The sequence below is a fragment of the Colobus angolensis genome, unplaced genomic scaffold, assembly GCF_000951035.1.
Source record: "Colobus angolensis palliatus isolate OR3802 unplaced genomic scaffold, Cang.pa_1.0 Scaffold411, whole genome shotgun sequence".
Taxonomy (NCBI): domain Eukaryota; kingdom Metazoa; phylum Chordata; class Mammalia; order Primates; family Cercopithecidae; genus Colobus; species Colobus angolensis.
The window spans coordinates 298,586-325,888 of record NW_012117500.1 but is presented as its reverse complement, the minus strand read 5'-3'; the positions used below and the strand labels follow the sequence as shown (position 1 = coordinate 325,888).

General features: G+C 37.3%; 1 protein-coding gene across 3 annotated transcripts in view; it reads right to left on the bottom strand.

Moving 5' to 3' along the window:
* NEK10 (NIMA-related kinase 10) overlaps window positions 1–27,303 on the bottom strand; it is a 259,204-nt gene that overhangs the window by 120,979 nt on the left and 110,922 nt on the right. For all 3 annotated transcript variants that reach the window (XM_011956225.1, XM_011956227.1, XM_011956226.1), the window contains exon 24: window positions 23,253–23,328. In XM_011956225.1, the coding sequence (XP_011811615.1) occupies window positions 23,253–23,328 (76 nt within the window). The remainder of the gene's footprint in view (window positions 1–23,252; window positions 23,329–27,303) is intronic.

The window sequence follows — 27,303 nt, the reverse complement described above, 5'->3', positions numbered from 1 at the left end:
ATGAATTCAATAAAGTATCAGAATACAAAATCAATGTACACAAACCAGTAGTACTGCTACACACCAAGAATGACCAAGCTGAGAATCAAATCAAGTACACAACCCCTTTTACAAAGACTGCAAACAGGCCGGGCATGGTGGCTCATGCCTGTAATCCCAGCACTTTCGGAGGCCGAGGCAGGCAGATCATGAGGTCAGGAGATCGAGACCATTCTGGCTAACATGGTGAAACCCTGTCTCTACTGAAAATACAAAAAAATTAGCCGGACATGGTGGCGGGTGCCTGTAGTCCCAGTTACTTGGGAGGTTGAGGCAGGAGAATGGTGTGAACCCAGGTGGAGCCTGCAGTGAGCTGAGATCATGCCACTGCACTCCAGGAATATACTTAACCAAGAAAGTGAATGATCTCTGCAAGGAAAACTACCAAACACTGCTGAAAGAAATCAGAGATGACATGCACAAATGGGAACACATCCCATTCTCATGGATGGGAAGAATCAATATTGAGAAAATGACCAAACTATCCAAAGTAATATCAGATTCAATGCAATTTCCATCAAAACATCATCATCATTCTTCACAGAATTAGAAAAAACAATCCTAAAATTCATATGGAACAAAAAAAGAGCCCACATAGCCAAAGCAATGATAACCAAAAAGTGTAAATCTGGAGGCATCACATTACCAGACTTCAAATTATACTACAAACAGCATAGTACTGGTATAAAAACAGGCATGAAGACAATGGAACAGAATAGAGAACCAAGAAATAAAGCCAAATACTTATAGCCAACTGACCTTCAACAAAGCAAACAAAAACATAAATTGGGGAAATGACATACTATTCAATAAATGGTTCTGGGATAATTGGCATGCCATATGTAGAAGAATAAAGCTGGATCCCCATCTCTCACCTTATACAAAAATCAAATCAAGATGTATCAAACACTTAATCGAACACCTGAATCAGAAAACCTCTATTGGACATTGGCTTAGGCAAAAAAATTCATGACTAAGACCCCAAAACCAAATGCAACAAAAACAAAAATAAATAACTGGGACCTAATTAAACTAAAAATCTTCTGCACAGCAATAGAAATAATCAGCAGAGTAAACAACAGACAACCCACAGAGTGGGAGAAAATATTCACAAACTATATATCCAACAAAGGACTACTATCCAGAATCTACAAGGAACTCAAAACAAATCAACAAGAAAAAAACTAATAATCCCATCAAAAAGTGGGCAAAGCACATGAATAGACAGTTCTTAAAAGAAGACATACAAACAACCAGCAAACATATGAAAAATGTTCAATATCACTAATCATCAGGGAAACACAAATTCAAACCACAATGAGATACCACCTTACTCCTGCAAGAATAACCATAATTAAAACGATTTTTTAAAAAATCCAAAACAATAGATGTTGGGATGGATATGGTGAAAAGGGAACATTTTTACACTGCCGTTGGGAATGTAAGTAAGTATAATCACTATGGAAAACAGTAAGAAGATTACGTAAAGAACTAAAAGTAGAACTACCATTCGATCTAGCAATCCCACTACTGGGTACCTACCAAAAGGAAAAGAAGCTGTTTTATGAAAATGCATGTTTGTAGCAGCACAATTCACAATTGCAAAGATATGGAACCAACCTAAGTGCCCATCAACCAACAAGTGGATAAAGAAAATGTGGTATAAGATGTACAAAGAAGAGCTGGTACCATTCCTACTGAAATGATTCCAAAAAATTTTAAAGGAGGAACTCTTCCCTAACCCATTCTATGAGGCCAGCATCATCCTGATACTAAAACCTGGCAGAGATACAACAAAAAAGGAAAACTTCAGGCCAATATCCTTGATGAATATCAATGCAAAAATCCTCAACAAAATACTGGCAAACTGAATCCAGCACCACATTAAAAAGTTTAACCACCATAATCAAGTAGGCTTCATTCCTGGGATGCAAGGTTGGTTCAACATATGCAAATCAATAAATGTGATTAATCACATAAACGGAACTAAAGACAAAAACAACATGATTATTCTCAATAGATGCAGAAAAGGCTGTTGATAAAATTCAACATCCCTTCATGCTAAAAACTCTCAGTAAACTGGTATTGAAGAAACATACCTCAAAATAATTAGCACCATATATGACAAACCCACAGCCAATATTATACTAAATGGGCAAAACCTGGAACATTTTCCTTGAAAACCAGCACAAGAATGCTCTCTTACAACTCCTATTCAACATAATATTGAAAAATCTGGCCAGGACAACCAAGCAAGAGAAAGTAGTAAAGGATGTTCAGATAGGAGGAAAGGAAATCAAACTATCCCTGTTTTCAGATGACATGATCCTATATCTAGAAAACCCCATGGTCTCATCCCAAAAGTTTCTTAAGCTGGTAACCAACTTCAGCAAAGTCTCAGGATACAAAATCATGTGCAAAAATCACTAGCATTCCTATACACCAACAACAATCAGGCCAAGATCCAAATCACAAATGAACTCCTATTCACAATTGCCACAAAAAGAATAAAATACCTAGGAATACAGCTAACAAGGAAAGTGAAGGATCTCTATAAAAAGAACTACAAACCACTGCTCAAAGAAATCAGAAAGGACACAAACAAATGGAAAACATTCCATGCTCATGGACAGGGAAAATCAATACTGTGAAAATGGCCATACTGCCCAAAGCAATTTAGAGATTCAATGCTATTCCCATGAAACCACCATTTGACATTCTTCACAGAACTACAAAAAGCTATTTTAAAATTCATATGGAACCAAAAAAAAAAAAAAACTATTTTAAAATTCATATGCCCAACTAGCCAAGGAAATCCTAAGCAAAAAAGAACAAAGCCAGGGGTATCACACTACCTGACTTCAAACTATACCACAGGGCTACAGTAACCAAAACAGCATGGTATTGGCACAAGAACAGACACATAGACCAATGGAACACAATAAATAACCCAGAAATAAGACTGCACACCTACAACCATCTGATCTTTAACAAACTTGACAAAAACAAGCAATGGGGAAAGGATTCCCTATTTAATAAATGGTGCTGGATTTACTGGGTAGCCACATGCAGAAAATTGAAACTGAACCCCTTTCTTATACCATACACAAAAATCAACTCAAGATGGATTAAAGACTTAAATCTAAAACCCAAAACTATAAAAACCCTAGAAGAAAACCTAGGCAATACCATTAAGGATATAGACACTGGCAAAGATTTCATGATGAAGATGCCAAAAGCAACTGTAACAAAAGTAAAAATTGACAAATCAAATCTAACTAAACTAAAAAGCTTCCATACAACAAAAGAAACTATTAACACAGCAAAAAGACAGCCTACAGAATGGGAGACAATTTTTGCAAACTATGCATCTGACAAAGGTCTAATATCCAGCATCTATAAGAAGCTTAAACAAATTTACAAAACAAACAACACCATTAAAAAGTGGGCAAAGCACATGAACAAACACTTTTCTAAAGAAGGCATACATGCAGACAACAAGCATATGAAGAAAAGCTCAGCATCACTGATTATTAGAGAAATGCATATCAAAACCCCAATGAGATGTCATCTCATGCCCATCACAATGGCTACCATTAAAAAGTCAAAAAATAACAGATGCTGATGAAGTTGTGGAGAAAAAGAAATGCTTTTACATTGTTGGTGGGAGTGTAAATTAGTTCAACCATTGTGGAAGACAGTGTGGCAATCCCTCAAAGACCTAAAGACAGAAATACCATTTGACCCAGCAGTCCCATTACTGGGTATAAACCCAAAGGAATACAAATCATTCTATTATAAAGAAACATGCATGCATATGTTCATTGCTGCACTCTTCACAATAGCAAAGACATGGAATCAACCTAAATGCTCAAAAATGATAGACTGGGTAAAAAAAAAAAAAAAAGTGATACATATAAAGAAAATGTGATACATATACACCATGGAATACTATGGAACCATAAAAAAGAATAAGATCATATCCTCTGCAGGAACATGGATGGAGCTGGAGGCCGTGATCATTAGCAAACTAACGCAGAAACAGAAAAACAAATACTGCACATTCTTACTTATAAGTGGGAGCTAAATGATGAGAACACGTGGACTCACAGAACAAGGCACACTGGGGTCTATCGGAGGGTGGAAGGAGAGAGAAGATCAGGAAAAACCACTAATGGATGCTATGCTTAATACCTGGGTGATGAAATAATCTGTACAACTAACCCCCATGACACACATTTACCTGTTTAACAAACCTGCACATTCTGCACATATACACCTGAACTTAAAAGTTAAAAAATAAGTAAATAAATGAAATTTTTTAAGAATACAATATATATATACATTATGCAATACTACTTAGCTATAAAAAGGAATGAAATAATGTCTTTTGCAGCAACTTGGGTGGAACTGGAGGCCATTATTCTAAGTGAAGTAACTCAGGAATGGAAAACCAAATATCATATGTTCTCACTTATTAGTGGCAGCTAAGCTATGGGTATGGTATGCAAAGGCATAAGAATGATATAATGGATTTTGGGAACTCAGGGGGAAGGGTGGGAGTGGGGTGAGGAATAAATGGCTATACATTGGGTACAGTGTACACTGCTCAGGTGATGGGTACACTATAAAGTCTCAGAAATCACCACTTAAGAACCTATCCATGTATCCCAAAAACTATTGAAGTTTTTTAAAAGTAAAGAAAATGGTGGGCATCAAATCATCAAGTCATCCTTTCATAACCAGCTCTGATATGTGAAATTGTATAAAAAGGACTTGGGTAATCAATGATACACCATGCTTTCCCCAAACTCAAGAGTAGAGAAGATCAGTGAGCTGCATACAGCAGAAAGGTTTTAAATACCATAGCCAATAACAAAATCTTCACAGACAAGTGTAGTCAGGGTTTTTTATTTGGGGATTAAGAAGGGGATGGTGTGCTAGTGGCTAACTTTGCCACAAAGAACTTTTGTTTTCTCATTTCTAACTTAGTTTTAGCCAAGTATACATGCCCTATGTAATATGAATTGGGGAAATGCTGGAAATAATTTGCATATCTACAAAAAGGAGATTGGCTGAATGAATCGTGATTTTAACCAAGTAATGGGATATGATCCAGATATTAAAACTGAAGCTACAGAAAAGCACTCATTAATATCAGTATTTGTGTATGTGTGTTTGCGTGTTCACATAGAAAGGAATTTGGAATCTGGACAATAAGCTGCTTTCTGTGGGTTTTTTTCCATTTCTGGGTTAGTAGGATTACAAATATTCTTAATGGGATTTTTTTATTCATTTTCTGCACTGAGAATATACTGATTTTCTAATAAGAAATCAACACAAGAAACTTTAATCAACAAATTATAAATATTTTTCAGATTTGAAGTGTTGTTGTTTTTATTTTATATGTATTCATATTCCTTTAACTTCTAATTCACTTTTGTCTGTGATGTCTGCTTGACGTGACAATATTTTCAGATATTTATATTTGTGATAGGATCATAAAATATATGCTATTGGCAACCAATCTTTTTATTTAGTATTGCAAATATGCTTCTGGGTCAACAAATACATTACTGTATTACCAGCTTAGTGTTATTTATCTAACCAACCTCCCCTTTCGTGTGTGTGTGTGTGTGTGTGTGTGTGTGTGTATGTGAAGCAACGAAAGCACAGACTTACGGAAACGAAGTAGCAAGAGCGGGCTCGAGCAAGCAGCTTAAGAGTGCTGGTTACAGAATTTTCTGGGGTTTAAATACCCTCTAGAGGTTTCCCATTGGTTACTTGGTTACACTCTCTATAAATGAAGATTTGGCCCACAACTAGTCCGATTGGTTGCAAGAGTCAACCAATCAGAGGCTGAAGTGAAGTCAACAAAGTTACACATGAAGACTTGGTCCGCGACCAGCGATTGGTTGTGCAAGGGGACCAATCAGAGGTACTTCCAATTTTTCATCTGTGATGCAGTGGAAAGGGGCCAACCTCCCATTTTAATGCATAATACTCACAATTGGCTAAAAGTGAATTCAGAAACAAAATGTAAAGTTCACACACAAAAAAATTAAAATAACTAAAAATGTTAAGTGCACAGAAAGAATGTAAAACTTCCTGGATATTATCAATAGATTTTAAAAATCAGTGATGAGAAATATTCAATTGTAACAATTTTGTTATTTTGATTATATTGTCACTGAAACCAATTTACTTTCAAAATTTTCCCAAACTGGCTGAAGCCCAATGGAAGGGAAGCCCTAGCATTTGTAGTGAGGGTAATTGTGAGTAGGAGAAAGGGAGAAGAAGGCTGACTGGAAAATCTCTGTGGAAATGGGAGGATAATTTATAATTTTAATTTGCTTCATCAGTCCTGAAGTAAATAAACCTTTATTTGGAGAAGAAAGAAAATCTATAAGTTAAAAATGCAGCACTAAAATCACATTTTTAAAGAGACTTGTATCCCTCCTCATCAGATGGGTTCACATGACTTTCCTAAGATACTGAAAAGTTTTCTATGAGATTTTTGTATGTAATATCTAGAAGTCTGAATCAAAAGGTTACAAAAACTATGAATGAACAATGAAATTTAGGGGAAAAAATGCTTAAAATAATTTTTCAGTATACAAAGAATCATTAAATGTTGGGTAGTGACCAGTTGCTTTGCCTAGCCGCTAAAACCCAAAAAGAATTTCAAGTCATAAGAGAAAAATTTCAATTATATGTAAGAACACTAGATGTTTTTTATTTTCTGACTATAGAAATGTTCATAGGCCAAAACAGTAAAAACAATTTATAAAGCACCTTCCTGAGAGTCTTTTTCTCCCTCAGTCTGTTATGAAGATGGTAAAAAATGAAATAGATGAGCACATGTTACAACTTGGCTTCAAGAAAGGAATCAAAGTAAATGTTCCTTTTCAGGTTTCTCTAATACTACTGCTTTATGGTCTCTATTAAGAAGACCTTAATGGGAACCAATTAACTGTAAATACAGTGAGGAGTCTGGGCAATTTAACAAATGGATTACATTCACCCAGTGATTACACTCCAGCCATCAAATGATTCTCCAGCATTGCCTACTCTGAGTCACAAATACAAATTAAATTCAGATCCAACAGCCTTGAAATTTCTCATTATACATCAACTGCCATTCGCTTGTCTCTAATGATTTTTTGTAAAAAAAAAAAACAAACTGGCATTATAGGTTGACATCACACATTTTATATTTGTATTCAAGCCAAATAGCACTAGCTTTAAAAATTCAAGTACATAACTAAATAATTATGGTGATTTCACAAAAAAGATAATACAATCTCCCAATTACAATACATAATTATACAAATGCTTTTCTCTAAATATAAAGTCACATGAAAATGTGTATTCTTGCTCCTTAACAGACTGATATATTGAGAAATAAAAAAAAACAGTTGAGCAACTTCCATGTAAACATTTGATAGTCTTTATTCAAGGTAATAGAGAGCTTCACAGGAGAATAAATATTCTTATCTCATTCTGATTTACATTTATTACTATCACATCTTTTTTTTTTTTTTTTTCTTTTGAGACAGAGTCTCACTCTGTCGGCCAGGCTGGAGTGCAGTGGTATGATCTTGGCTCACTGCAACCTCCATCTCCCAGGTTGGAGCAATTCTCCTGCCTCAGCTTCCCAAGTAGCTGAGATTACAGGTGCGTGCCACCACCCCTGGCTAATTTTTGTATTTTTTTTAGTAGAGATGGGGTTTCACCATGTTGGTCAGGCTGGTCTCGAACTCCTGACCTCAGGTGATCTGCCTGCCTCAGCCTCCTAAAGTGCTGGGATTACAGGCATGAGCCACCATGCCTGGCCTATCACATCTATTTTTAAATGATCATTACCTCATCAGCCTCATATTGCTATTTTGTTTGCAAAGTTGGTACAGGGAGTAGCAGCCCAGAGCTACAGGAAGGCAGACAGTGTCTCTGGGTGTGACTGGGGGAAAAATTAACTCAATCTAACTGTGAGGAAAATCTAAAAACAGACTTCACGGACTTCTTTAATGACTTCCAACTATTCAGCATAGAAGAATATGTTCAGAGAGCATGGAGGGTAAAATTAGAATTTTTCAGACAAGCTGGCATATACAGACTTTGAGGCCACTCTACAACCATCTCTATTGTGACAGTCACAGTTGTTTTCATTGTTAACTTGAAGTAGATGTTGTAGGTGTCCTATTAACATCCCCTGACCCTTACTTCTTGCGAGCACACTGGACTGAATTCCAACCATTGGCAGGTTTGTCTGAGGATTTTCTTTATCCCCTTGACTTTCTGTGCCTGCAACATGATCAGCCTGAAGTGCTGATGAATTACTGTACCCCAGGAACAGACCTTACTCAGTGACTACACTGAGCAAGAGCAGGTGTATAACCACCCCTCTCTCTCCTTTTGGATACTCAGATAAATGGTTCCCAAGTTCCTCAACAGATTTGAGCTCTAGTTGCCCACAGTGGTAAGAAATCCTTTATCCAAGAAATCCTTCATCTGCTTACTTCTCTACCCTGTCTCACCTCCCCTACTCTTTTATTCATGTTTCCTAGGATCACCTCCAGAATAAACCACTTGCACTTCAATTCTTGTCTCAGGGTCTGCCTTCAGGGCAACCCAAACTAAGAGACAAGTGAAAGAAACCCAGCAAGGTTAGGGAAATAGAGGACTTTATTGATAGGCTCCTGTCAGTGCAGGAAGAGCAAAGCTGCAGCTGGAACTTGAGAAAACGGAATCTTGAGCATGGACATTGCCACCTCTTATTCGAAGTATTGACCTCATGCTGTCAGACTGACTTCCTCCCTGGCTACAACCATGACCACAAAACACTGCGGGGTCTCCCAGCTTCAACTTTTAACTGAGCCTCAGCTCAACACTTCTCAAGAAAGAATTCTGAATGGTTAAACTTGAATCAAGAAAACACTTTTACTTTTAACATTTTGGGCTATAGGGACATGAATGCTAGAATTGTTCCACCACGTGAGGCCAAGGACACAGGATCTCTAAAGCAATGGGACTTTTGGCATTGATGCTTTTTTGAGTATTCCCAATGTATAAGCCATTTAAACCATGTGCTTGAAGTAAAGGCAGGGAAGAAATATTTTCCTAAAGAATGAGGCTGTTGCTTCCAGCCTGACAACGGGTAATATTTGTTAAATCCTTGCTATGCTACAGATAGTACTATCAATCGATTGATCAACCTATTGCCATCCATCCATCCTTCCATCCATCCATTCATCCAACTATCTTCTCAATCCTCATAACAACCCTATGTTGTAGAAATTATCATTGCTGCCCCCCGCCCCCATTTCAGGTGAGGAAATTGAGGCCCAGAAAAATTAAGCAGCTTGCTCAAAGTCAAACAGGAAGGTGTAGATCCAGGATTGGGCCCAGGCAGACCAGGTCTAGAGTCTGCACTGTGTCCTGTTGGCTCCAAGGGGAAGGGACAGCCACACAGCACAGCTGCCCACTGTGCACAGATGCACCCATGTCCACTGGTATCTTACTTCTCTCACTGCTGAAGTTCTGGGCATTATTTACTAAATTTATGAACAAAGTACACTTTGTTATGAAAATTACAAATGAACTCAGAAGAATTAAGGTGAGGAGGGGCTGAACAGACCGAGAGGCAAATGCTTTATTGAGGAATAGATGTGGCCTTCCTGGAACCCTAGAGTACTAAAATGAAATTGGCCAATACATGTAAAATCTTCAAAATTGAACTGCCAAATGTAAGGATCCTAGAAGTATGCCTTGCAGTGAAAATGAAGGTTTTTAAATGGTTGAGTATTGCCAACGTATCAAGGTTACATAAAGTTAACATTTTAAAATCTTTATTTTGACATTTTATGATAGGCCATAAAATTGTCACAGTCTAACAGTTTATTGTCTTGGTTTTAAATGTATTTTTTTTAATCCTTTTCCAAAGCGATGCTTGAATTTCAAAATATTGGCCTTCTAACTAATGTTCTACTATTTTAGAGAGAACAATTTCTGGCACTTCAAAGGAAGGTTTTCTTGTATTAGCATTGTGTCATTGCTTCTAGGGGTTGTTATGAATAGTCTGAAATGCCAAGATCAAAAAATTAATGATTAAAATTAAATATAAAAATTAATAAAGTACTAATAGCTAAATGAGTTAAGAAATATATTGATGTAAAGGGATATATGACTGGTAAGGTCACTTGAAGTAACTCATTCACAAGAATAAAACAAATTAAATGTAGCCCTGAAAAATAACGAAAAACGTTTCTTTAATTCTTTTGCCTCTAACATGGTAATTTCGCTTTCATATTTCCCCATTGTTTGAGTCCTCTGACTTCTCCGCTCTTTCCGTTCTCTGTTTACCCTCATCACATTGCTATCTTTTCTCTTCTTTCCTTCTGATTTCTTGTGACCATTTTATCCGTCAACCAGACTCTCTTCTACGCATATACTGTCATAATGTCTGAATTCGAGGAAAATATGTCTGTTTGTATAATTCTCAGTGCATAGAATATGGCACATTTATTATACAGAAAAGCAGAGCATCCACCTCAGCCCCAGTGGCCTTTCTCTTGAGTTCTGCACTTCTGTGCTGGCAGGTCCCTGTTCTACCCCTACTTTCTATATTATCCTGGGGACTTGCTATGAGCCTGACGGAGACTCATTACAAGCATCATAGGGTTTTCTAACCCTTTACTCTTCTACACTTGACTGACACCATGGGTGTGTGTGTGTGTGTGTGTGTGTGTGTGTGTGTGTGCGCCCCCAAATTAAATTAAATTATTCTAGTGGTAAAGAACTAAGTCATCTGTTCCTGGGAAGTAAATGCTGGAATATCCAGTTGAGGGACAGATAAAATGATGAACACACACATCTCTCCTTCCCTTTTCCCAGTTTCATTCCGCAGATATTTCCTCCAAAAAGCAGCACTTCCATTAAGTAACTGTCAGGCTGAGAGATATCCTGTGGCTTTACAATGCCAGGAGGAAAATTCTACATCTTCCAGTGTCACAGCATAAAACTCAACCCAGTCAAACTACAGGTCCTGCCTTTCACCAAATATGCTGAGCCTATTCAGAATTGAACTGAAATATTTAATTTTCACAATTCAAAAACATGCTCTGGAGATACACCAAGTTGGGAGGCACAGAGAAATAAAACACCTATTTTACAGAAGAATTAAAGGCATTGAACATGCCCTAGCAGGGGTATGGCCCTATTCTACTAGTTGCCCAGTCCACCATTATGCTGGGCAAAACCCTGAAGTTTCTTATTGTGTCTGTTATTAATTTATTGCTTGTTATCTCTTAATGTACTCTTCAATAAACAATGGAATCTCTTTAAATATTTCTCCTTTAAAGTGAGCACTATATTAAGCTTTCTTTGTACATGGATTGGAGGGACACTGCAGGAGGAAGAGGTTTCCTGCAATTTCTGGCATGGGCCATGAGTAGGCAGTATAGGTATGGGACTAACTATTAGAGCCTATCCCAACCATAGCCCATTCTCCCTCTGCAACCCTGCAGCCTCAGCCTAGTGATCATTTTCCTGCAACCCTCTCAAAACAGAAACCAGAGCCCCTGTGTAGCCTGCACCCTCTGAAGGTCTCCTGCTTGTGCAGTTCCTGGATTCGCCCCCTCTTCTCCCCTCCCTGTGGCCCTTAAACTCTAAGAGCACCTGCAGCAGCTGGACTCGCACTATGTGCCCACACCATAAATGCTGATGCCTTGCTCCCTCACTTGCTCCTAGCTTGCTCAGCAGCTCCAGAACAGCTGCAGCCTGGACCACCCAGCCAACTTCTCTGCTGTCTGTTGGGCTACCACACCTTTTCCAATGAAATCTGAACCCCCTCCAAGTTTGTCCTTCCTTGGTACTGTCACTCAACCCTAAAGTACCATGTAGTGTTCTTACACCTTATAGTTACTCTTTTATCATAATCATTCTTCATATTAAAGTTCCCCTGTTTAGCTCACTGCATCATTTCTATCTCCTAGTTGGATCCAGAATGCTATACTTCATTCTAAGGAGATGTGGGGCCAATGTGCCAACTGTTAGTGTTTAAAATAGACTATTTGTTTCATATGTCTTGATTCCTGAAGCCACTTGGGGGATTCTTCTTCTTTTTTAAAGAAGTATGGTGCTACATTATTGAATATGGCCACAAATAATGTGCACCTCCTTCCATGTGGAGATAAATATATTTCACACATTTAGGCTGGCCCTTTTGTGCTTTGACCAATAGAATATGGCAGAAGGGATGTCGAGTGACATCCAAGGCCAGCCCTGATTGGGCCTTGCAGCTCAGCTTTTACTTTCTTGGAATGTTACTCCACTACTGTCATGTAAATGAAAGGCCACCTGAAAAAGACCCAACGGACTCTAGCCAAGCATCAACAACAACTGCCTTATTAGTGAAGCCATCTTGGACCGTCCAGCCAAGCCAATAATTCAGCCAAATGCATCCACATGAGCTCAAGGGAACCAACAGAGGAATGACCAAGCAAACCTATATAAACCATTACGGTTTTAAGCAACTACATTTTGGGATGGATTGTTATGCATCCAATAGATAACTGAAATAAACATCTTACCATCATCAAACGAGTCTAATTTCTTATTCAATAAATTAATTTGTGTTAAATATATAAGGAAGCTTCTTTTGACCACACCCCTCCCACCCTCAGAAAAACATGTTAAAGTAAGACATCTTATCACTATGTATTTCCTCTTACATCTCTTTCCAATAGGAAATGGGAAATACTATGCATAACGACTAGGTATTAAATGTTCAAAATGACAAACTACATAACTTAAATAAACATGGAGAAGGAAATCCAGTGTTTATGACTCGTGTTTACTTGTAAAAGTAAAGACTCTAAAAGGTCAAGAGAAAAAGAATATAGAGACTGAAGACAAGTGATTCTGAATTTCCAATTGATAAAAGAAGCAAGGACTTCCACTGACAGAATCAATCATCAGAGAGCTCTCTTTCCCGCGTTTTGTGATTCTGAGGAGTTCAGAACAAATCAGACTGAAAAGTGCATAACGTACAATGGCGCTATGTACCTATATTCACCCTTTTTTATTATAACTTTTAGGTTCAGGGTACATATGCAGGTTTGTTATATAGGTAAACTGCATGTCATGGGGGTTTGTTGCAGATTATTTTGTCACCCAGGTAGTAAGCATAATACTCAATAGGTATTTTTTTCTGATCCTCTCTCTCCTCCAACCTTTCATCCTCAAGTACATTTAGATTTTTTTAACTTTTTATTTTTAACTTTTGTAAGTACATAGTAGGTGTATATGTTTATGGGGTTTATGAGATATTTTGACACAGGCATGCAATGAGTAATAATCACATCACAGTAAATGGGGTATCCATCACCTCAAGCATTGTGTTAAAACAATCTAATTATACTTTTAGTTATTGTAAAATGTACAATTAAATTTATTTTAACTATAGTCACCCTGTTGTGCTATCAAATACTAGTTCTTATTCACTAATTCTATTTTTCGTACCCATTAACCATCCCAATCCCCCCAACCCCCGCCCACTGTCCTTCCTAGCCCCTGCTAACCATCCCTCTACGTTCTTTCTCCGTGAGTTCAATTATTTAATTTTTAGTCCCACAAATTTTTATTCCCACACAATTTTAGTCCCATATTTCACCTCTTTGGTTAAGTTAATTCCTAGGTATTTTACTTTATTTGTAGCTCTCGTAAATGATATTACTTTCTTGATTTCTTTTTCACATTGTGTGCTGTTGGTGTATAGAAATGCTACTGCTTTTTGTATGTTGATTTTGTATCCTACAGTTTTACTAAATTTGTTGATCAGTTCTAACAGTTTTTTGGTGGAGTCTTTAGGTTTTTCCAAATATAAGATCATATCATCTGCAAACAAGGATAACTTGATTTCTTCCTTTCCAGTCTGGATGCCCTTTATTTATTTCTCTTATCTGACTGCTCTAGCTAGGACTTCCAGTACTATTATGAATAACAATGATGAAGGCTGGCATCCCTGTCATGTTCCAGATCTTCAAGAAGAGGTTTTCAATTTTTCCCCATTCAGTATGATACTAGCTGTGGGTCTATTGTAAATGGCTTTTATTATGTTGAGGTATGTTATTTTTGTATCCAGGTTTTTTAGGGCTTTTCATCATGAAGGGATATTGAATTTTATCAAATGCTTTGTCAGCATCAATTGAAATGATCATATAGTTGTTGTCCTCCGTTCTGTTGATATAATGTATCACACTGATTGATTTACATATCCTTGCATATCTGGGATAAATTCCACTCAATCGCGAGGAATAATCATTTTAATATGTTGTTGGATTTGGTTTGCTAGTGTTTTGTTGATTTTATTTATTTATTTGTTTATTTAGAGACAGAGTCTCACTCTGTCACCCAAACGGGAGTGCAGTGGCACGATCTCAGCTCACTGCAACCTTCACCTCCTGGACTAAATTAATCCTCCTGCCTCAACCTTCCAAGTAGCTGGGACTACATGTGCACACCACCATGCCTGGCTAACATTTTGTATTGTTAGTAGAGACAGGGTTTCACCATGTTGCTCAGGCTGGTCTTAAACTCCTACACTCAAGCAACATTGGCCTGCAGTTTTCTTTTAATTTTTTTCTTTTTTTTGGAGGTGTCTTTGTCTGGTTTTTGTAACAGGGCAATACTGGCCTCACAGTGTAAGTTTGGAAGTATACCTCTTCCTCCATTTTTTGCAATAGTGTGTATAGGATTGGTATTAGTTTTTCTTTAAATGTCCGGTAGCATTCAGCAGTGAAGCCATTCGGTCCCAGGCTTTTCTTTACTAGCAGACTTTTCATTACAGCTTCTATCTTGTTACTTGTTATTGGTCTGTTCAGGTTTTGAGTTTCTTCATGGTTTCATCTTGGTAGATTGTATGTGTCTACTAATTTACTCACTTCTAGATTTTCCAATTTATTGGCACATAGTTGTTCAAAGTAGCCACTAATGATTCTTTGAATGTCTGCAGTATCCATTGTAATGTCTCCTTTTTCATCCCTAATTTTATTTATTTGGGTCTTCTCCCTTTTTTTCTTCGTCTCTCTAAAGGTTTCTCAATTGTTTAACTTTTCCAAGAAACAACTTTTCATTTTGTTGATCTTTTGTATTGTTTTCTTCATTTTGTATCTGCTGTTTATTATTTCTTTTCTTCTACTAATTCTGGGTTTGGTATGCTTTTGCTTTTCTAGTTCTCTCAGATGCATTATTAGGCTATTTATTTGAAGTTTTTCTTCTTTTCGGTTTAGGCACTTATAGCTACAAACTGCCCTCTTGGTACTACTTTCACTGTATCCCATAGGTTTTGGTATGTTGTGTTTCCATTATTATTTGTTTCAAAAATTTTTTCAATTTACTTCTTATTTCTTCATTGACTCACTGGTCATTCAGGAGCATACTGTTTAATTTCTATGCATTTGTATAGTATCCAATATTCCTCTTGTCACTGAGTTCTAGTTTTATTCTATTATGGTCAGAGAAGATGCTTGATATTATTTCAACTTTTTTTTTGAATGCTTTAAGACTTGTTTTGTGACCTAACATGTGGTTTATCCTTGAGAATAATTCATGTGCTGAGAAGAATGTATATTCTGTAGCCATTGGATGAGATATTCTGTAAATATCCATTAGGTCCATTTGGTCTACAGTGCAGATGAAGTCCAATGATCCTTCATTGATTTTTTGTCTGGGAGATCTGTCCAATGCTATGGTTATTTAAGTCTCCAGTTATTATTGTTGATATGGTTTGGCTGTGCCCCACCCAAAATCTGAATTGTAATCCCTATAATCCCCACATGTCAAGGGAGAGACCAGGTGGAGGTCACTGAATCATGGGGGTGGTTCCCCCAAGCTGTTCTCATGACAGTGAGTTCTCATGAGATTGGTTTTCTGTTTGGTCGTTCCTCCTGCATTCATTCTCCTTCCCACTGCCTTGTAAAGAAGGAGACTTACTTCCCCTTTGTCTTCCACCATGTTTGTAAGTTTCCTGAGGGCTCCCCAGCCATGCTGAACAGTAAATCAATTAAACCTCTTTCCTTTATAAGCTACCCAGTCTGGTAGTTCTTCATAGCGTGTGAAAACAGACTAATATCATTATATTGTTGTCCATCTCTCTTTCTTTCACTCTAATAATATTTCTTTTATATATCTGGGTGCTCCAGTATTGGGTGCATATATATTTACAATTGTTATATTCTCTTGCTGAATTGACTCCTTTATCATTATATAACGACTTTCTTTGTCTCTTCTTACAGTTTTTGTCTTTAAATATATATTTTTCTGATATAAGTATAGCTACGTCTGCTCTTTTTTGGTTTCCATTGGCATGGAATATCTTTTTCCTTCTCTTTGTTTTCAGTCTATGTGTCTTTAGAGGTGAGATGCATTTTTAATAGGCAACAGATCATTGTGTCTTATTTTTTTGTCCACTCTGCCACTCTGTCTTTTGATTGCAGAGTTTAGTCCATTTACATTCAATGTTATTATTGATAAGTAAGAACTTATTCCTGCCATTTTGTCATTTACGTTTTCTGGTTGTTTTGTGGTATTCTCTTCCATTCTTCTTTCCTGTCTTCCTTTTGGTGAAGGTTATTCTCTCTTATGGTATGATTTAATTTATTACTTTTTACTTTTTGCATATCTGTTGTATGTTTTTTGAGGTTACCATGAAACTTGCAAATACTATGTTGTAACCCATTGTTTTAAACTGATGATACTGATTGCATAAACAAACAAGCAAAGAGAAAACATAAAAACTCTACACTTTGATTTTGTCCCCCCACTTTTAACTTTTTATTATTTCTCTCTATATCTTATTGTGCTATGTCTTGAAAGGTTGTTGTAGTTATTATTTTTTATTGATTCATCTTTTAGTCTTACTTAAGAGTAGTGTATATACCACAATTACAGTATTATAATATTCTTTGATTTTCTGTGTATTTACTATTACCAGTGAGTTTCGTATGTTCAGATGATTTCTTATTCCTCATTAATGCCCTTTCATTTCGGATTGAAGAATCCCCTTTAGCATTTCTTGTAGGACAGGTCTGACGTTGATGAAATCCCTTAGCTTTTGTTTGTCTGGAAAAGTCTTTATTTCTCCTTCATGTTTGAAAGATATTTTCACCAGATATACTATTCTGGGGTAAATTTTTTTCCTTTAGCACTTTCAATATGTCATGCCACTGTCTTCTGGCCTGTAAGGGTTCCACTGAAAAGTCTGCTGCCAGATGTACTGAACTCCACTGCATGTTATTTGTTTCTTTTCTCTTGCTGCTAGTGAGATCCTTTCTTTATCACTGACCTTTGGGAGTTTGATTATTGAATACCTTGAGGTAGTCTTCTTTAGGTTAAATCTGCCTAGTGTTCTATAACCTCCTATATATGCACAATATAATCTATACATTTAAACGAGTACTATCCTTTCAAACTTGAGACTAACAGGAAATAAGAATCACTATTATCTAGTGAGTGCTTACCACATGCCAGCCAGGCACTGTTCCCAGCACCAGACATGTAGCACCTCATTTAACCTCACAACAATCCTAGGACACGGGCACTATTATTATCCCCAGGTTGCAGATGAGGAAACTAAGGCACAGAAAAATTCAATCATTTAAAACTCTCAATAGCAGATCTAGAATTTAAACCCAGGCCATCTGATTCTGGAGCTTGTGCTCTTAATAATGACCTTATTCTGTCAATACTATGGTCTGTTTCCAATTACGCTTTTTTTTTTTTTTTTTTGAAAATCCTTTGATATGGTCTTATTCCAATTATGCTTATTTTTGAAAATCCCTGCCCAAATCTCATATTGTTATCCCCAGTGTTGAAGGTGGGGCCTAGTAGAAAGTGGTTGGATCATGGGGGCAGATTTCTCCTGAATGGTTTAATACCATCCCCTTAGTGCTGCTGTTCTGACAGTGAGTGGGTTCTCACGAGATCTGGTTGTTTAAAAGTGTGTGACACTTCCTCACTTCCTCTCTCCTGCTCCTGCTCTGGCCACGTGATGTGCCTGCTCCCCCTTCACCTTCCACTGTGAATGTAAGTTTCCTGGGGCCTCCCCAGAAGACAAGAAGATACCAGCATCATGCTTCCTGTGCAGCCTGCAGAACCATGAGCCAGTTAAACCTCTTTTCTTTATAAATTACCCAGTCTCAGGTATTTCTTTATAGCAATCCAAGAATGACCTAATACATCTCTTTTTTGAAATTTCCCTCAGGGCCACTTTACTGGTCACTGAAGAATACATATTTCTATAATATATAATCTTTCCACATTTTATTTTGTTAAAATGTTAACATCCTACTTGATCTCATTTACTCACTGTTCTAGTAATCATGTAATATATAAAGATAAAATAGCAAAGAGAAAAAAATAAAATAAAATAGACCCTGCCATCAAGGTACTTACTATCGCAAATGAAAAGCCTTCAGGCTTTATTAGGGTAAAAATCAGAACAGTTCAAAGATATATTAGAACCCAATAAAAATATACACTAATTTTTATCATATTAATATGAAAAAAGACTTGTTTTCACTTCAATGATTCAAAGTATTTCTTAAGATTCTGCTAGTCAACTCCTCTAGGTCCTGGGAAAACAGTGGTGAACAAAGGAGACACAAGTCCTATGCTCACGGAGCTGGTGTGTAGTGGAGAGACACACTATAGGCCAATTCAAGTACAATATAAGGTCACATAGAGGCAAGGGCTATGAAAACATAAAGCAGGATACAGGGATAGAATCTGAAGAGAGGTTGCTGTTTGGGGCAAGTAACCATGGAAATCCTCTCCACATAAGTGGCATTTAAGCAAAGAGCAGAATGAAGTAAAGAAGTAAGTTCTGCAGCTGTCTCTGAAGGAAGAGCATTCGAAGGAGGAGCATTTTGGAGATCTGAAGGAACAGCAAGAGGGGAAAGGACTGGGAATTAAAAGTGTGTTACAACAAAAAGAAACAATTTTCTTTGTAATATGTTATTTCCAGTAATGTTTATAATCATGCAAGTACTGGATCATTCACATAGCAAATATTACTTGTGAGTTTTAAAGTACCAGACTTAGGACTGCTGGGGATTGTAATGAACAAAATCATCATTGCTTATCACAAAATCAACAAAAAGTCAATTGTGTGAAGGAAAAGTACACGGAGTGTGTAGATCAGAGGAAATACACCTTGTCTAAGGGGGTTCAGCTGAAGGCAGGTAAGAATTAACCAGATGACAAGTGGAAAAGAGTATTCCAGGCAAAGGGAGCTGCATTTGCAAAGGTCCTATGGCCAGAGGGAGCCCAGATGAAACAGCTAGGAATTGTTAAAGTTGGGTTTGTGGTAAAGGGAAGAACTTGGCAGAGGCCAGAGAATGCAAGGTTGTCTACTTGTGGCCATAGTGAGGGCTTGGTCTTCGCATGAGCAGCTGGAAGTCACTTAAGTGTTTTAAGTCACTTAAAACTCTCAAAATTTTGAGTGTATTATAGCTTTCTTAAGAATTCTATCAACTTTATGTATCAAAAAATAAAAATATATATATTTTTAATTTAAGAAGTGCAGTTAGTAGACATGCTTCACTTTGTCTCTACTTAACCAGGTTTACCTACAGGTTTATTTTGATGCATCCAATTTAAACTTCATGAACTTCTCTTCTAATTATCTAGTGTCATAATCTAAATGAGATTATACTAAGCAGTAGAGTAATAATTCCCATTCCAGGAATAGTTGAAGTTTTCCATTTTTATTGGAAAACTTTTATTATATTTTATACATCATACTAGCTTCATAAATCCCATATATGTTCTGTGAAGAACTAGCTGAAAATGCTTCCCAGAGCCTCAAACTCTATACTGTTCTCAGAAAATGAAGTTGAAGATGGTGTGTAATTTTCTTCTCTGGAATTGGAGAAAGCCATAGAGATAAAAAATGGAAACAAGTAGCATATTTGGAGATTTTTTTTCCCTTGAGAAGGATAACAAAGACCTGCCTAATAATGAATCACATCAGATCAATGAAAAGAACCTTTACTGACCTTCTGTTCTAGTACAATTGGTCCAGCAATGTGCCTACAAACCCTTTATCTGCCAGCTGAATACAGAATAAAGAATGCTCTGAGGTACTTCCTACAAGAGTTGACAAAGAGACCTTTCTTCCTTTCAATAAGTTAATATCTGAGGAAGCAAAAGCAAATGGAAAGGGCAAAATGACATGGGGACATCAAACTCTGGGGACCCCGCAGGGAAGGGAAAGGGGTGCCTAGGCATCTCTATGGCATCCAAATGTCCACATCCCAGGTCCACATTTATAGGCTCAGACAAGCTCAGAAAACTTACATGAAAATAAGAATTACAGAATTACAAAAAAATTCTAGAATGTCTGGACTCTAGCCAGACTCCCACTCACATTTCCAGTACAAGTCTATGGCATCATACCTCAAGCAATGCCCCTCCAGCTCTCTGCCTGGAGTGCCCCTAGCCCATGCCCTGGCGTGCCATAAGCACCTGGGTATAAGCTCCCCAGAGCAGCCCTCAGTCAGATGCTGAGGGCTCCCCCTTGTGATTGGAAAAAAAATACTCCAACCTCTCATCTGGTGCACAGGGCAACTCTAAAACATCCTGTACACCAAGTTACTCCAACCTCCAGCCCACGGACTGCATGTGGCTCAACACAAACGCATAAATCTTTCTTAAAACATTTGAGTTTTTTTCAATTTTTAAAAGCTCATAAAAGCTATCTTTAGTGTCAGTGTATTTTGCGTGTGGTCCAAGACAATTTTTCCTCTTCCAATGTGGCCCAGAGAAGCCAAAAGATTGGACACCCCTGCTCTATACTATATCCCAGATAATACTCTATGAACCTAATTATTAATGTTCACTGTACTGGCTGCTTTCCCTCCAAATCTCACTTCACCGCTCTCCTAATAGTGTTTCCTGGGAGCTCCTCCCAAATAAACTATTTCACTCAAATTCTTGTCTCAGATTCTGCTTTTGGAGAATCCCAAACTAAGAAAGAAACACAATATGATGTAGGACTGAGTTCTTTTAACTCCATACTCAGCTAAGGACATCAAAAACTAGCAAGAAAGATGGTCTGTGAACCCAAATTCATAGTAAAACTCATCAGACAGGGGGCATTTCTAATAACTTGGAGAGATGAGAGAAGGGAGTAGGAAGAAATTTTTTAAGCAGTTTAAAAGAATAGGAGGTTGACAGAAAGATAAATGGTGGTAAGATATACTGTACATGTTATTAAAACAATTACAGTACACATACATGAAATAATAGCTTATCTATATCAGTAGGTTCAGCTTACAAACTCTTCAGTTAATTTAAAAATTAAATGAAAATGTGAAGCCATGTTTGGGCTAATACGGCAAAAAAGTTGTCATGTTTTGGATTTCTTCCTACATATTCTATGGATTCTCTCTCTATCTTTCTCCTACACACACACATGCACACACACAAACACACACACATACACACACACAGTTGATACTATCAAATAAGCAATTCTAAACTTAATTCAAAGTCTCAACCCAAATGTCCATCTGTGACAGACTGGATTAAGAAAATGTGGCACATATACACCATGGAATACTATGCAGCCATCAAAAAAAAAAAAAAAAGGATGAGTTTGCGTCCTTTGTAGGGACATGGATGCAGCTGGAAACCATCATTCTTAGCAAACTATCACAAGAAGAGAAAACCAAACACCGCATGTTCTCACTCATAGGTGGGAACTGAACAATGAGATCACTTGGACTCGGGAAGGGGAACATCACACACTGGGCTTATCATGGGGAGGGGGGAGGGGGGAGGGATTGCATTGGGGAGTTATACCTGATACGTTATGCACATGTACCCTAGAACTTAAAGTATAATAAAAATAAATAAATAAATAAAAAAAAATAAAAATAAAAAAAAAAAAAACAAAGTCTCAGGAATAAAAATATGCTTTCACCAAGTATGACCAGCAGAAATTTAAGTTTGTGTGTTAATTGTTCTGCAATTTGACTGACAATCAAATCTGTTCAGAAATATATGATTACTTGACACTTTTATGATCAAATTTTTATTGTTTATTTTATAAAAACAGTACACAGTGAAACAAAAGAAAATTATTCTTCTGTCAGCAAGTAACGAGTAGGTCAGCCTTACTGTTATGCCACAGTTTCTTCACATCTTCTCATGAAACCAGTTTCAAGAATAAAGATGTAAAACATTTCCAACAAGATAAATGAAAAGTCACTCTCTTAAAACATTATTCTGAACACTTTTGCATGAAAGGACTTTGCAAAATTAGGCTGTTATTTTTAGACAATTTCTACTCTTCCTCAAGAAGAGTCATGTTTAATTCCATCCCCAGGACACAATTGTACAACTATAGGCTAGATTTTTAAAAAATGATTGTGTCTTGATTGCTTGACCTGTTGAATCAGATTCCAGAATATTTCCCTGAAATCTGCTTTTCTACTCACTACCATAACTGTTTGCTAATTTCAACAGATTCAGACAAATGACATGTGATCAGCAAAAGAAGATTCTTACTTCATAATAATTAGTGGCTTGCAAAGGAACCTCAAAGTATGCCAAAGAATTTAAAAGTGTCTCCATTTATCAAAAAATAAACACTCATTTATCCAAGAAGCAACTTACTTTGTAAACATATGTCTAAGTATACATGTCATTATTTATTCCTTCATGCAGTAAAGTTAATCGGTGCCTATTATTTGCCAGATACTAGGATAAGTATTAGGGTACAAAAATCCTTGCCCTGCACTTGAATGTTTATAGGTAGAAAAGAGAAAAAGAGTCATACATACAAGTGAGTACAATAAAATGTTCCAAATATCATGTTGGGTAGCATATCTATTACTTCATTCTCAGTTTCATTCAACTATTGCACACCTACTATATACCAAGGATCATTTCAATTTACAATTTATAAAAGTAATCCCCATGAGGGGCAGTGATACCTTAGAAGACAGATTATTTTTGTGGTGGTTGTTCTAAGCATACATAATGATCCACAATTCTAGTAATGTGTATTACCTAGATAATTGAAAAAAAAAACGTATAAAATAAGTTTTCTTTCCTGAAATCCTCTTTCCTTTGCAAGTCAATAATAGAAATGAAAGCCCAAATCAGTTAAGTATGATGTTTGAGAGCCATAAAATAATTGTCCTTACCAAGAATACAGGATTGTTCCAACAACAGACGTGAGTTTACTGTTTTCTTGTTTTTGCTTTGCCAGGCCAAAGTCAGCTACAATTCACAAAACAATATAATATGTTATTAGATTTTCCCAGAGTGAGCACTGTTCCTTAGCATTTGACAACCTACACAATAACTACTACACTTCATAACCAAAGGCTTGTCTTTTCCTACCCTCTGTCAAAATGCCCAATGTGCCAATCTTCCATGTCATTCCCAGTCTTAATTAATGGCATACATACACTATGTCATTTTGATATATATTTTGATGTAATGAGGTTTATCATTTAGAAAACCATAAAATAAGTTTTGCTGACTGAAACATAGGACACAGTACTTATTGAAAGTGTGATTCCATTTTTTAGGTTATCCTTTTTAATTTTTAAATAAACAGAATGAATCTAACATTTGGCATACAGCAGTCATGACCTTGTCAGGCTAAAAGAAAAGATACACCCGAATAAATACCATGAAGGCCTGAAAACCTAAAATTAACTGGCATCAACGTGTACCAATTACAGTACAAGTATGTTCAAAATAATCTCAAAATATTTATATGTCAACAAAATATTCTGATTTTTATCACAGAACACCAAATATCTATATTTAATATTAGCACAACCTTGTACTTTTCATAATATCTTCAGGTACTTGTCTTTTTTTCCTTTTTCTTTTTGAGACAGAGTCTCGCCCTGTCGCCCAGGCTGGAATACAGTGGTACGATCTTGGCTCACTGCAACCTCTGCCCCCAGGTTCAAGCGATTCTCGTGCCTCAGCCTCCCAAGTAGCTGGGATTACAGGCACGTGCCACCATGCCTGGCTAATTTTTGTAGCTTTAGTAGAGATGAGGTTTCACCACGTTGGCCAGGCTGGTCTTGAACTCTTGACCTTATAATCCACCTGCCTTGGCCTCCAAAGTTCTGGGATTACAGGCGTGAGCCACCGCGTCCAGCCTGTCTTTTATAAACCACTTAACAACTTAGGTCAAAGTGATCAAAACAGATATTTTACCTATCCTTTTGCTACAGATTCACTAATACTACAACAGACTTAATTACCAGGATTGCACAAAAAGACAATGCAGAACCAGGACAAGAATTCAAGTCGCTTTTCCTAATAAGCTTTGATATTCTCAATATCATGTTGTAAAGTGCGGCAAATGCTCATGGAATTTCACTGGAACAAACTTCAATGCAGTATTTGATTATATGTACTAAAATATCTTTCAGGCAGAAAATATTCCAAAGTAGTTTTATTTCAAAATAATAAAAATTCACAGTATTAATAACAATACACGTTTACTAAACAACAAGTCTACACTAGCACAAATTCAGCCACTTACATGAATTGCCTCGTTTAATATGCATAGCACTCTGAAAGATAGGTATTATCATTAGTATAGCTTAGTGCTTAAAAGCCAAGACTCAGGAACTGGACAGCCTCAATCTGAATACTGACTTTATTATGTGTAACCTGAGTAACCCTGGGCAAGTTATTTAATCTTGCTTTCCAATAGCTTTCTTTTTTCTCTCTTTTTTTTTTTTTTTTTGAGATGGAGTCTTGCTCTGTTGCCCAGGCTAGAGTGCAGTGGTGCAATCTCGGCTCACTGTAAGCTCCGCCTCCTGGGTTCACACCATTCTCGTGCCTCAGCCTCCAGAGTAGCTGGGACTACAGGTGCCTGCCACCACACCCGGCTAACTTTTTTTATTTTTTTTTTTTGTATTTTTAGTAGAGACAGGGTTTCACCGTGTTAGCCAGGATGGTCTTGATCTCCCGACCTCATGATCCGCCCACCTCAGCCTCCCAAAGTGCTGGGATTACAGGCGTGAGCCACCATGCCCGGCCTCCAATAGCTTTCTTATCTGTAAAATAAGGATTATAATAATATAGTACTGATATATACTGTAAACAGAATAGTATGATAGTAAAATTTAAATAATTTAATATATGCAAATATCATGTATGTATTATATATAAATACATGTAGTAGAGAACTGAACAACTGATGTATATTATTATTTAATTATCACAGTTACCCATTTTATAGATGAGGAAACAGGCTCGGAGAGAATGTGTGACTCGCCCAACGTCTCACAGGGAGAAATTAACAAAGTCAGATATTAATCTGGGGTTGCTTGATTCTAAAGCCCCAAATCTCACCAAGACACAATAGTACCAATATAGAGAAAGAAGGACCAGATCAATTCAATGATAAACTCAACCAAACATTTAAGAAATATATACCAATTCTACACAGACTCTACCAGAAAATAGAAGAGGAAATACTTCCCAAATCACTTCATAAAGCCAGCATTACATCATTCTAAAACCAGACAAAGACATGACAAGAAAAGAAAACTACAGAATAAGAGCCTCATGAACACAGACACAAAAATTATCAACAAAATATAAGTAAATCAAATCCAGTGACATATAAAAAGTATTATACATAATGACCAAGTGGGGTTTATGACAGAAATACAAGGCTAATTTGAAATTTAAAAATCCATCAATGTGATTTCCATAGAAGCCCAAACGCCAGCAGTATGCAGTATATCCATGTAACAAACATGCACGTGTAGCCCCTGAATCTAAAATAATTTCCAAATAAAAATTCATCAACTGGGCGTGGTGGTTCACACCTGTAATCCCAGCACTTTGGGAGGCCAAAGTGGGTGGAGCAACTGAGGTCAGGAGTTTGAGACCAGCCTGGCCAACATGGTGAAACCCCATCTCTACTAAAAATACAAAAAAATTATCTGGATATGGTGGTGGGTGCCTATAATCCCAGTTACTCAGGAGGCTGAGACAGGAGAATCATTTGAACCTGGGAGGCACAGCTTTCAGTGAGCTGACATCACGCCATTGCACTCCAGCCTGGGCAACATGAGCAAAAATCAGTCTCAATAAATAAATAAATAAATAATAATTTTAAAAAATCATCAACATAGTTCACCAGATCAGTACATTAAAGAAGAAAAACCAGTCTGTGTTCCAAGATGGCCAAAGAGGAACAGCTCCAGTCTACAGCTCCCAGTGTGAGCGATGCAGAAGATGGGTGATTTCTGCATTTCCAATTGAATTTTGAAGAGAGCAGTGGTTCTCCCAGCACGGAGTTTGAGATCTGAGAACAGACAGACTGCCTCCTCAAGTGAGTCCCTGACCCATGAGTAGCCTCCCTACTGGGAGGCACCCCCAGTAGGGGCAGACTGACACCTCACATGGCTGGGTATCCCTCTGAGATGAAGCTTCCAGAGGAATGATCAGGCAGCAACATTTGCTGTTCAGCAATATTCGCTTTCTGCAGCCTCCACTGCTGATACCCAGGCAAACAGTGTCAGGAGTGGACCTCCAGCAAACTCCAACAGACCTGCAGCTGAGGGGTCCTGATTGTTAGAAGGAAAACTAACAAATAGAAAGGACCTCCACACCAAAACCCCATCTGTACATCACCATCATCTAAGACCAAAGGTAGACAAAACAACAAAGATGGGGAAAAAACAGAGCAAAAAAGCTGAAAATTCTAAAAATCAGAGTGCCTCTCCCCCTCCAAAGGAATACAGCTCCTCGCCAGTAATGGAACAAAGCTGGATGGAGAATGACTTTGACAAGTTGAGAGAAGGCTTCAGACGATCAAACTTCTCCGAGCTAAAGGAGGAAGTTCGAACTCATCGCAAAGAAGCTAAAAACCTTGAAAAAAGATTAGACGAATGGCTAACTAGAATAAGCAGTGTAGAGAAGTCCTTAAATGACCTGATGGAGCTGAAAACCATGGCACGAGAACTACATGATGAATGCACAAGCTTCAGTAACCGACTCGATCAACTGGAAGAAAGAGTATCAGCGATTGAAGGTCAAATGAATGAAATGAAGCAAGAACAGAAGTTTAGAGAAAAAAGACTAAGAAGAAATGAGCAAAGCCTCCAAGAAATATGGGATTATGTAAAAAGACCAAATCTACGTCTGATTGGGGTGCCTGAAAGTGAGGGGGAGAATGGAAACAAGTTGGAAAACACTCTTCAGGAT